Source organism: Drosophila biarmipes, chromosome X, assembly GCF_025231255.1.
Source record: "Drosophila biarmipes strain raj3 chromosome X, RU_DBia_V1.1, whole genome shotgun sequence".
NCBI classification, from domain to species: domain Eukaryota; kingdom Metazoa; phylum Arthropoda; class Insecta; order Diptera; family Drosophilidae; genus Drosophila; species Drosophila biarmipes.
In genome coordinates, this window is record NC_066611.1 from 12,235,725 (window position 1) to 12,248,642 (window position 12,918).

The 12,918-nt window shown below is 41.3% G+C and overlaps 1 protein-coding gene across 2 annotated transcripts in view; it reads right to left on the minus strand.

The window, feature by feature from the left end:
* The window catches only part of LOC108025805 (uncharacterized), a 57,425-nt gene that overhangs the window by 13,907 nt on the left and 30,600 nt on the right, over positions 1-12,918 (minus strand). The window contains exons 1-2 of one of the 2 annotated variants that reach the window (XM_044093731.2): positions 8,846-9,556; positions 3,327-3,419 (exon numbers count right to left, since the gene is read on the minus strand). In XM_044093731.2, the coding sequence (XP_043949666.1) occupies positions 3,327-3,419; positions 8,846-8,974 (222 nt within the window). In that variant the 5' untranslated portion in view covers positions 8,975-9,556. Of the gene's footprint in view, positions 1-3,326; positions 3,420-8,845; positions 9,557-12,918 lie in introns of those variants that run through there. The other variant, XM_044093730.2, reaches the window with a different exon arrangement.

Genomic DNA, 12,918 nt, shown 5'->3' on the forward strand with positions numbered 1-12,918 from the left:
TTTTTACAATTTATTTTCTTTCTTTCCCAAAAACTACAGAGCTGATCCCTCAACTTGGGCTTAAACATTTTGACCATGGATAGCTTAGAAGATGGATAGCACAAAAACAAAACACCTTTCTGATGGATTGACAAGCTGAGGGTTCTTTCTCTAATATGTCAAATGCCAAATTAACTAAGAAAAAACATCTGACAAAGAGGTCTCGAAACGTATTCAATAATGGATGGCTTCTCCGTTGGCGATTGACTGCATTTCTTTGTCAAGGCGGTGAATAAAAAGTTGTCGTTCGTACGTATAACGTATAAAAAACCTTCATATCGCACGTCGAGCGAATAAATTTAAGAAATAATCAACAACATAAAGCCGAAATGAAGCTTAACAAAATTAAAGCTAAAGAGCGGCAAGGTATGTACATGGGTTTCTTCTTTATTTACTTTTTGATGCTGGCCGCCGAGTGAATCACGCTGATTGAGACATGGCGATGATGGAAATGGATTTGTCTCCGCATCTGCGATTAGCACCTCAACGCTCGTGCCCTGCCATCCCGGCGCAGCCCATAAACTCTGTGGTAAATACTACACCCTCAACTCCATTTTTTGTTCATGGTAATTTTCTTGCTTTTTTATGACGACTCTGGGCAAACAGCGAGAAATAAATAAAAAGAAACCCGAAAGACTGCTTGTTTGCACTCACTTTAGATGGCCGCCGGATTAGGCAGTGCCCGAATATCCAAATCTGGAGTAGATATATTTGGAGGGCAAATAAGGCCGGGCGATAAGTGGAGGCCCCTGCAACTGGCACACGATCAAGGGCCTGCGGTCTGTACTTATAAGATACACAGATCTGGCTAGATCATTTTCCCCGTAAAAGAGGACATTGTCTCCGGGCGGCTCGCCTCACTCTAATGATAATGACTTTGTCCTTTCGTTTATTTGTGTATTTGTATAACTCGGGGATTTCGAAATTTTCTGGAAATGGAACTGCAGACTGAGGGTTCCCTCCTAATGGGAATTGTGCATTCAGGCATGGCAGAGCCGAGAAAACTGTCGAGACGATTTTTCATCAAGAAGTTCCCCGGCCGGGTTCTTAACCCTCTGATATGGCAACAATCAGCGTGGGGAACGGTCAAAATGCGATCGCAATCGTGGGAGTTTCCCAGCCCTAAAAGGCCAACGTCTTCAGCGACGATTTTCATAATTAAATGGCCCGTCGTCTTCCCGCGGGAAAAGGTGGAGTAAAAATTAATTTAGCCGGCGACTACATACGTATAATTAATGCAAAAAGGGGGCAGCACTCCTTCCACTCGTTAAATATGTGGCAGCACTTGTTTGCTGCCAAGTGGCAACCATGGTTACCAGGGGCACTCGGGGGATACGACTTGGAGGCACTGGGAGGTGCAGAGCTGTAGAACAGTCAAAACAAAACAGTCAAACAAAAACAAACCCAGAGAAGAGTCACCAACACTTTCCACTTCGTCGTCATCAGTGTTTGAGGAGCGAAACATAAGAAAAAAAAAATAAACAGAAGGGGAAAACGTCGGAGAGAGAGCGAGAGCCGTGAACACCCTGTTTTGTGGCCAGAGCGTCTTGGCCCGAAAAGTACAGTCGCGTACGGTCGCTTAGCCTTTTGCTTGCTGGCGGCCCGAGTTTTTCCCGAACGTCACGAGTTTGTCGCTTGCCCAGGGGTTAGCACGATGGAAGATGCTACTCTGGGCTCCGTTTGGGTCTACGCTTGGGTCCTCCGCCTCTGAGACTCTACCTCTTCTGGCTAATGATCACCAAGATGGCAATAATGACGATCATCATCCGCCGGTCTGGTTTTCTATATTGCACCAGCCGCCTGAAACTGCGAGGGTGACTGCCTTAAGTTTTCTCTACTCGGTTTTTCCGCTTTATCAAAAAATGGAAATTCTCGCCTGCATTCGAGTCCCCTTGATTTTTTTCTGTTGTTTCGGGTTATCGTGATCTCTTTTTGATGACTGCTTGATTTTTTCTTTCTAGAATAATTATGCATTTGGTTTATATTAAAAGGGAGTCAATATGGAGGGCAATTTTTGTTTATCTCGGGGGAAACATGATCTGCAGAGCTGGGAATAAGATTTCCCGTGTAAGGCAGTGTGTGATATTATATGATATGGTAAAGTATGCAAATTTCAAAAGTTTTTAACGTAAGATGATCTAAATTTGGTCTTCTTAAAATCCCTTTCTAAAAAATATCAAAAGATAAATATTTTAAAAATATAAAAATATATATTGTAAGTCAAATATTTAAATATTTAATATTTGTAGGGCATATATGATCTGTTTATTCTAATTTCGGTGGTATTCCTAAAGGGAAAGTAAAGTTTATTGACTCCCTCTACGATTTCCAAGGGGCATTTGCATAATTGCGCCCGGCTCGAGTTTAATTCGAGGTTTAACGAGGTGAGAACAGGACAAACGAGCCGTTGAAAGTCAGTCACGCTAGAGGGTCCTGCGGGAGTAGGGGTTCCGAGAGGCGTGACCAGTGGCCCAGGACCACAGGATCCCCGGACTTATCCGGGGCCCGGATCTAAACACCCCTGGGCATGCGAGGTTGCGTGGAGGGGGTGTGAACCTGCCTGCACAGGTAGAGTCATTGGGTGTTGCATTTTCGGGATTGCCGATTTAAGGATTTCGTTTTTTCCCTGGATTTCCCCCAGTGCCCTGGGAAAATAGAAATTGTAAAACCCACAGCACAAAGCCTGGGGAAAAAACACAAAACGCACTTGAGCAGCTGAGCAGATGAGCCAGGGGCTGCGAAAAATCTGGAAAACGCCAGACAGGCGACTGGGAAAATTGACCTGACCCCGGCGCTTAATTGCTTTATTAGAGCCAGGCCAATGGGCAAGGAACCTGAGAATGTGATAGGTCTTCAAGAGTCTGGGGTTGTAGTCCTCGCTGAGACTTTTTTCGTTTGCCTAAAAGTATGCTCAAGTTTTGTGAGCTACCAACTTTGAGTTTCGAAGTTAACAAATGGTTGTAAGATTTGCTATGATCGGCACAATTTTGAAAGGCTATAAATATACTATATTTAAAATTTCAAGCCTGAAATACATTTTAAATAAATACTTAACATTAACTACATACGTGGGATCAACTTAAGTTCACTTGATTTAAGGGTTTCCCGCTTAAAATAGTGTTTTATTATTTTTATTATTATTATTATTAGCCTAAAATGGCTTTTTGAAGATTATTGCCTACTTAATAATATTAACGATCTTAGTTTAACTTAAAACCAAACTGTTCCCAGCAATGTCTTACGATCTTCGAATGGTTCGCAACTTGACTATCTGATTTCGAACTCACCTTTAGAGCGCAGAAGATGCAGTCTTGGCCGCCGCAAACGTGCTGATTTAGGCCGCGAAACGAGCGTCGAAAGGCGTCCAAGTGCCACAAGACCTGCAAAAGAGAACGGGCCAGCGTTATTAGTATTGCCACGGCTAACAGGGAAGAGAGCTCAGATTGGGGAAGGGGCTTGGAGCCAGGCTATCGCCGTCAAATCTCTGTGTGTATAACAAAAGAGCGGCCCAAACCGGTTGAGACGACGCCATCTTGCCGCCGAGATCTTCTGGCCTGTCTGTGTGTGTGTGTGTGTGTGTGTCCCCAGAGACAAAGGCTTAAAGACTCAAGAGAGCTGGCCAAAGTCGCGCCACAAAATGCTGGCCAAAAACCAGTTTCGCGCTCAGTTTCGGCCCCAGCCACAAACCTGCAAAAGCCAGCCAAATCTTGGAGCTCGCAGACGCAGGTCTTGAGTTCGACGCGGGACAGGCTTTTCAGACTGGGTGGCCGGAGCAGACCGAGATCGAGACCGGAGACGGGAGACTGGAAGCCCCAAGCCCGTCTGGAGTTTCTCTTCGATTGCCCATTTTTGGCGGCCTTTTCGGTGATTTTTCGTTTCGTTTCGAAGTCAGAGTTCATCTGGGTTGGATGAATCACAGGCCCCCTCCCCTGTCGCACATAGATCTATCAATTAAGCCGGGCCAAGGGCTGTAATTAACCATCGGCCAGTGAAAGCCCCGCTCCCTTCTAGTGCCAAAAAACGATTCAATTTGGAGCAACTTCAACTCCAAAAAACAGAAAACCGGTCAGCGAACAGCTAGAAAACTCAGGAACCCATAATGTCCAGTCGGAGCAGCTGCAATACACATCAGGCCCCCAAAATCCCCAGGTCCCCGCCACAAAACTCTAAGCACGAGCCTGTTTTTTGGCCAACCGAAAAGAAATGCTTGGTCAGTTGGAGAAAATAATGGTATTAGACACTCAGCCGAACACAGACGTGTGTATGTATACCTTTGTAGAAAGAGCTTGCAGATCAAACTGTAAGAAATAAATCAAATAGTGAACCATGATTCATCCATGTTATCAACGAAGGTCTTTAAAAGCCTTACAAAAAACCATATTTAGTAAATATATAATAAATAAATAAATATTCCCCATATCTATACAACATTCCAGACTATATATCATTAATTTAATATGATAAAACCAAGTATTTCAATATCAAGAACGTAAAATTCTTAAACTCGTACAACATTTCATAAAAACGGCCCATCTAAGACAGATAACAACACGAAATACAAATAAATATTACAAGAACAATTAAGACTAATATTTATCGTTAGAAGAACAGGAAGACCCAGAACAAAATAGGAAATACAAGGGGAAGAGGTGAAAAGTAGATAAAATGGGAAACACCATGCACAAAGCGGAGAAAAGGAAATTATTTCCTGTCTTTTTGGGCATTTACAGGCTAATTAATCCTCCATCGATGGATTGACAAGTTCACCAAAATAGGAAGTCATTAGTGGGCCCCTCTTCCTCTGCTTCTCCCTAAGCCGGAAGATGAGGCTTAGCACGTGCTACTGGGTCTACTAAATCCACTAAGTCGGCTGATTAAACCCAAGCTACTGACCCACGCCCACTGGCAGCCCACACTCGTAACCTAATGGTCAAGATGTAAAGCGATTCAATTAGGCGGGAAAACAAAAATCGAACTCAACTTAGTTTATATTGGCTGCCATGTGTGGGTGGTTCCAGTGGTTAAGTGGTTCGTGGTTCGTGGGCCCACGTGTTTCTCCAGCGGAAGTGGAACCAAGTGGAGGGCGGTACGTCGGACATTGTAGGTGTCCACAGGTCATTCCGGCGGTGATATATGGCCCGCCGATGCATCCACGACAAGTGACAGATGGGGAAAATCGTGAGGAGTTCTACTGATCAAATCGTACTATCATCTAAGGTCTTATTTTATAGAAACATAGATTTTCAAATACACGACTGTTCCTCTCATTATCTATCTTTTGAAAATGTTATGTATGGTTCAATATGTATATTATGTATATTCAATACCTAAAACATAAACTAGACAATATTATTTTTTTTATAAAGCACAAAATATACCTCAATTTTCAGTACTTCTGTCCGCTACTGGTTTCTAACAACCTATTTTCGGTTTTACCAACCATTTCCCAATCTTTTCCCCCACTTTTTCGTATCTGCCGCATCTCGGCCATTTTTAGGCGAATCACTTAGTCTTTTGCCATGACTTGACAGTCTGATTTTCGGTTACATAAGCGGCTTTTGTGGGCCAGCGGTCGAAAGATGAGGAAGATGAAGCTGAAGGCGAAGAAGAACGTGCCTTAGTAAATGCGAAACCAAAGACGAAAAACCAATGACTTAGGCGACAAACTGCCAGGGAAAACTGCCACGCCCCCTTTCCCGCTGCCGCCCCAGCTCTTTTTGGCCACATTTTCTCGCTTTTGACCAACAAACGAATAATGCGCTTGTGAAAGTTACCAAACGAAACCAACCAAAAAAATACCCAAAAACAAAATTTCCCTTCAAAGCAACAGCTATAAGTCGGCCATAGAGGAGGAAGCAGGGGGGACGGATAAATTGAAAAAAATATTTTAACTTTGATCATAATTTATGCTCAACCTGTTGCTGCGGCTTCGGATGTTTGTTGCTGGTTAGCAACATCGAGATTTGTTCGATCGCCGCAGCTGCGCATATTTGCTGGTGTTATTAGGCCCCAAACCACCACATATTACACTGATATTACACTGATATTATAACTGATATAACTAAGAACTAATATTTTGTAAGCCACAAAATATTATAATAATAAAAGGGAAGATTCAAATGTGCTAACTTTAAATTCATCTTTTAAGCCCCTTTTTTATTATATATTTATTTTGTGTTTTATTGCTTTAAATAAAACTAGTATTTTTACTATTTATTAGTAAATAACACCTTTTGCTTTTAATTACTACACCATGAATACTACAAAATAAAACCAATATATTTTCGAGAGAGCATTACAAAAAAATACTGTAATAAAATAAATACTAAATAGTAGGCTTTAGTATTTCCCTTGCTTTATTGTGACTTGTAATAGTTAATACATTTTAATTCAGGTATATTTTTGATTGGTAATAACAAAAAATGTTAGTAAAAATACCAGCAAATAGGCCTGAGTATTTTTTTCAGTGCCCTTGTAGCACCCCCACCCCGTTTCTGATCAATCGCAGCCTCATTCGAATTGATTAGCATACTAGTTTTATTCATGTGGAATTTCTTTATAGGTAAATGTGAAATATTTTTCACGAGTGAGATGGCTGCAGTGGCTTTGTTTTTAGCTGGCTGTAACTTCCGCGCTTTAAGGGCGACAACCACCCACTACTCCCGAGGTTCCAGTACCCCCCAGAAAGCGGTCCCCCTCTTCCTGCGCCCGTGTGAGTCTCTTACTCGAGCGTAAAACAATTGCGGCACGTTAGGGTTAATGCTTGCAACGCGCCGACTGACATAATTAAGTTAAACAGAAACAGAAAAAAACAACAAGAGCACGTCGGCGGAGGAAATTCAATTAAATTAAAGCGAAATGTTTAACGAGACTTGTGACAACAACACGGGGCGGGGGAAAGGGAAACTGGAAAGGGGATATGCTAGATGGTCGATGGTCTACGGCCTATGGTCTATGGTCTATGGTCTATGGTATCTGGCATCGGAATAGGAGTAGGCAACAGTTGCACAAGCATTTAGAGATATTTCCCAGGATAAACAACGAGCTGGCACCGTGACAGGTAGAGGCGGAGAGCAGGTAGTGCAGCCCGAGCCCTATGCCCTGGATATACACAGATCCCTTCCTCCGATCTCCCAGCATTATTGTGTCACGCTCAGATATTGAATAGAGCGCACTGGCAACCGGGAAACAAAGGTCCCTCGAAAGGGATCTCATCTGGGGCTTAGATCCGATCCTATCTGCGGCAGGCTCAAGTGCCGTCCCGCTGAGTGAGCCAGGATGTGGCATAAGCCATCGATCAACCCTCGCCTGCACACACAAAAATTACGAGTCCCTGTGGCTTTGCTTATTTCTCATATCACTATTGCAAAGTCGAAGGTTTAAAGATAGTAAAACAACCATCTAAGGAATAGGCAGCTCTTTTAGAATCATATAATGGTGATATAGTGGATATTTTCTAACGTTAATACCAGAAAAATACCAAGGCTATAAAATACCAAACTATATAACTGTATACCAAACATATATATAATATTATAAACTCTGATATTTAAATATAAATAAAGCAACTGAAATATTTCATATACTGAAGACTGGAATTATGCAGCCCCAAATGTTATAACTTAAAATAAATAATATTTTTCTTTTGGTGTAAGCCAGTACTGCTACCATTTAACATATACTAGTTACAGTCACAGTTATAGTTATAGTCACAGTACTCGCTTTTTCGATTATGTAAGCGGCGTAAATGGAACTGGTCGCCTTATAAACGCCTCACTTTCCGCCGCGTTTGTTTTTCTTTCACGGGCTGCCCAGTTTTTGGGTGGGGTTGGGTAAGGTCCACCGTTACATGATGGTCTTATGCGACACATTTGCACTTCAACTACCTTTCCATCGAAAGCTGATGATTTTAATCATGCCCCGTGCCGCATGATGATAGCTCGATCATCGAAGATCATAATTTGCTTAATTTGCACGATCATCTTGATGGGTTTAGTTTTTGGGGATGTAATGATTATTATATTAGTATTATAATTTTTCAACTTTCCTTGAATTTAAAAAGGTGTTTATTTTCAATCTTCATAAAATTTCTTTAAATTCTGATGGCTTGCTAAAATATCTAGCCCTACCATTACCTTAGGATAGTGAAATATTGTATATCTAAGATCCTCTACTTTAATCATCAGGATTAGTCCAATCTTTTTCAGGTTAACTTCGACTACTTGTAGTTTATGATCCTGATTCTAGGAACTTTTTCAGTTTCCCTTTCTATCCCAGGATCAATGCCTTTGAATGATAAAATATTTATGACCATAACCTGTCTACGTATACTCCGGGGTCACCAATTTCCAGAAGCCCGATCTTTTCCGTACCTTGACAGAACCTTTCTCTGGTTCCACATCTTCAACCCCTCTACTCATTGCATGCCCTGTTGCCCGCCTCAATTTAGTTATACTCGTATTTTCCTTTTTCCGAGGGGGAATCGGACCTATGGAGACAATTAAAAGTGCGCTACAACGAAAATTGTTACACTTTTGTGGCTTTTGTCAACTGCAGCGGCGTTTTAATTTCTTACTTTTCCCAGGAAAGCGAAAAGAGAGAGAACGATGGATAGTTAGATGGAGAACGTATTCTTTTGGTGGGTTTTAGTGGCCAGGTTGACAGTTTTCGTAGACGGAAAATGTTGTTTTTACGATTGCGTTTCGTGGTTCTGGTTGGTTTTTTTTCCCCAGCTGACCTCTGACCTCAATTGACCTCTTTTGTTGATTAAACAATTTTTGTTGGTTTTGTTTTTTCGGTTCCTTACCTTGCAGGTCTGAAAGAATGCGCCAATGTTGCTTTTGGCATTCGTCGTTGTTGCTGCCGCCTGCTGTGGCTGTTGCTGCCCCGCCAATGGGGCATGTGGCAGCGAGGTTTTAATGGCCACCGTATCCATATTGATGGTTGTTTTTTTCGTCCCTCCTCAAGAACTTTTCAGCACATTGTGTGTGTGTTTTGTTTTTGTTTTTTCGGTGCCTCCACAACTTCCGCAAAATGGGAAAAACAAGGGAAGTTGCCGCAACCCTTGGCGAGTTCTTGGGCAACTTCTTCGTCTTCTCGTAGTTTTTGTACTTTTCGCACCTGTTTGCGTTCACTTAGCTGGGTCTCTTCTTTGGGCTCCGTAGGTTTCTTAGGTTTCTTGGCTTTTCCACAGCCTAGCCACCATTTGTTGTTGCTGCGGCTCTTTTGGCTTTAATGTCACGCTCACCGAAACACACTCACACTCGAAAGCAGGCTTGAAGAGCCACTCGGCTCTTGGCAGCATATAGCAGTACTTCGTTTTTGATTTCCCCTGATCAATCCACTGTTTGCAGTCCACAAGGCACAAAAAATAGTTTTTCTTCACCAAAAAAATAGCGTTTGTTTGTTGCTTTTGTAGCAAAATGGTTTTGTTTGTTTTGTTACTTTATAGCAAAAAAAAAAAATTTGTTTTGTTTGAAGCTGCGACGGCGACTGAGCGGACGTCTTTCGAAGCTGGGAGCGCAAACAACACTAAACACTCGACGCCGAGCGGCCACAATTTCCCCGCTTCGAAGTCGGCGGCTCAGGTGGGAAATTCCCTCGCTCTCGCGCTTTCGGGATATTTGCACAGTGTGCGGGAAATCTGCCAGTGTGTTGCCTACTTTTGGGTGCTGCCTTAAAATGGGGCATGTTTTCTGGGCGGGTTTTTATTTTAGCAGCAAAATATTTTTACTATTAATTAACAAATATTTAAGAGAGCATTAAGAAAACACTAAATAATTTGGTAACAATTTAACAACTTTATTTTTAAGAAGTCTATTTTTATAAACCAAAATAAGTAACTTTAAATGGAAATTAAGCCTTGGATTTCAATGTTTTTTTGGGTAGTTTAAAGGGCTTTTTTATTTTCAATTGCCAAAAAATATAAAATGTATAATACTTATGTATTTCATTGCTGTACCATTTGAAGTTTTTATAAAATATTTTTAAAGCTCCCAAAAAGTTAAATCAATTTTTAATTTAATTTGTAAAAAGTATAATAGGTATTTTAAATCTCACTTTAAGTCTATAGAAAATATGTTTAAAACTCTCAAAAAATATAATATAAATAAATCATTTTATATGAAACAAAAAAAAACTAAATTTAAATAGCCATTAAATGGGTAATTTAAAGATTTTTACTTTAATTTTGAAGTTATATTCATTGAAGTCTCATTACAACTCCTTTTCAAATATATGTAAAATGTCTAAAAAGAACATCATAACTTTGTAGATAAACTTCCCCGAGCCAAGTTCGAATTTCTGAGCCAAGCTTTAAGTAGAGCTGAGCAAATTACCCCTGAGTCAAGGAAATGTGCTCCCAAGACAGATGGGAACTTCTCTCTCAGTAGCAGTTCCCCCGGCAAATGAACTTTTATAGCAAGACAACTTGGAGCTTGTCTTGAAAGACTTTATTCGAAAACCAGAAATCTCCCAAGCACTGCTTGCTTCGAACTCGAGTCCAAAGACAAAATGGCGGTTGTAAAGATCAGCATAAAAAGCAGAAAAAAACGATAAAAACAGAAAAGCAGAAAGACTGAAAGACTGAAAGACAGAAAACCACGTAAATGAGAAAAGGGTACAGAGCGGGCGAAAAACACGTTTTCAGGCCTAACGAGTTTCGTCTGCTGCTGTTCCCAAATTCAACGTGCCACAGCCAAAAAGGCAGAGGCCCGAGAGAAACGCGAATAACAATAACAAAACACGCTGTTATCGAGGTTGCCAAAGTGGGCTGCTGCGGCCGGGGGGCGTGGCAGTTGCGGGGGCAGATGGTATATACCCACAAAGAAGGTGTACCACCACTCGCTTATGTACACTACGCACTGTGCTCGTGATGCCGCAGACCCGGAGGCTGAGGTAGCTTCTTCTGCCCCATCTTCCCTTCTGTTTTTCGTACTCCCCTTTTTGGTTCATGGCCCATTAGCCTTTGTTTTGGGGGCCAGTTTCGCCGGGGCCTGTCGTCGGGGCCGCGGCGAAGCCTGGTTTATGTGGCACTCGCGGCGGTCAGGAGAATATTGCGCGCCAAAAGCCTCGAAAATCAGAAATCGAAGCCAAGCCAAGCCTGGCCAAGCGCGCCTTTCGAGATGGGAGCTTATCATTAAACAAAAGACGCGAGATGGCCCAAAGCCGCTTAGGCACTTAGCCCCCCTGCCACTGAGACCCCCTTCTTGTGGTTTCGCAGAAGAAGATCTACCCATCTCCATGAATTTATCATAATTTGGTTATACTTTTTATGATATAGAAATTTGACACATTTTTTGGGTCATAGGATTTTGAATTTCTTGGATATTTATGGTTTTGTATAACAAATTTGACCTATTTCTATGAACTTATCTTAGTTTGGTTATACTTTTCATGATAGAGAAATATGACATATTTTTAGGGTCTTAGGAATTCGAATTTCTAAGATATGTCTGATTTTATATAATTAAATGAACCCATACCCATATTTAGTATAATTTGGTTATAGTTTTTATGAAAAAGTAGGATGACAAATTTTGTTGTCTTGGGATTTTATATTTTCAAGATATGTTTGGTTTCTTATATTAAAATGTTCTAATTCCATTTCAACAATAGTTTTATTTTTATAAGCCCCAAAAGAGGTAAGAAAAAATACTAAAGAACCAAGAATTTTTAAGTTAAAAAATAAATCCTAATTTTAGAATATCCTTATTATTAAATTATATTATTTTGACAAGTTTTTAAAACATATCTAAATTTTATAATGCCCCTAATACTATATTTACCTATTTTTGACAAGCTTTCTACATTTTGTTGCATTAATTTCAGCACCCTTGTAGATCTCTTTGAGATTTCCCCACACTTCACTTGACAAGCCCAACTGACAATTGCGAATTCGACGCAAACGTTGACAATTATCATTATTTTGTGTGTGGCTGCTGGTCGTGCAGCAGCCGGCAACAAATTGTGGCAATTACTTGGCATTCCTTTGGAACACACAAACACCTGCTGCTTTCTGGGCTGGCTAATTAAATCGAAATTCATTTGCCGCAGCTGCCGATTCGCCCAAATCACTTGTCGCCTTCGATATTCGCCTGGCCAAAGAAATCCAACGTTTGCAACCTCTCCCCCGTCATGATAATTTGCAATTTTGCATGCTGCCAACCGCTAACGGCCAACATCCATCAGCTCATTATGGCCGGGCCAAAACTGGGCGCAGTGGGGGCGTGGCCGGCTGGAAATGGGAGGAAGGTCGCCTCCAGTCACCGCAACTCCGCAATAGCTGATCTACATTAGTCGGTTGCCCAATCGACTCGGTTTCGCCTGGTTAATGCTAATAAAGCAGGTGGAGTTAGACCTGCACTGAGTTGGCCAGGAATTGGGTGGTCAGTGGGTGCCCGGGGACAGGCAGAAAATGATCCACTCCCTGTCTGTCCAAGAAACACAGTCGTAAGCGCGAGATCGCGCGAGATCGGGGCAAACAATGCACCATAATTGGCTGAGATATGCCAGCCACTACTGTGCGATCTAATTCTAACCATGACTTAAAGTTTCAACACAAAATGTATAGCTTCAGGTTGGATATGCTTACAGAAATTTAACCAAAACTTTAATTCTCTCTTTCTGTCAATCTAAAATTATAGCAGATCAACCTAGCTAACGATCCAATTCTAACCATAACTTTTAATTTTAGTGAAATTTTGAACTCCTGGTTAGGTATGTTTACTGCAACTTAACCCAAACCTTTAGAAATGTTTACCGCAGTTTAACCGCAACTTTATTACTTTTTCTGCTGATAAAAAATATTTAAGCCACTATTTAGCTTACGATCTACATGCAACTATAACATTAACTTTTAACCCGAAATATATAACTCCT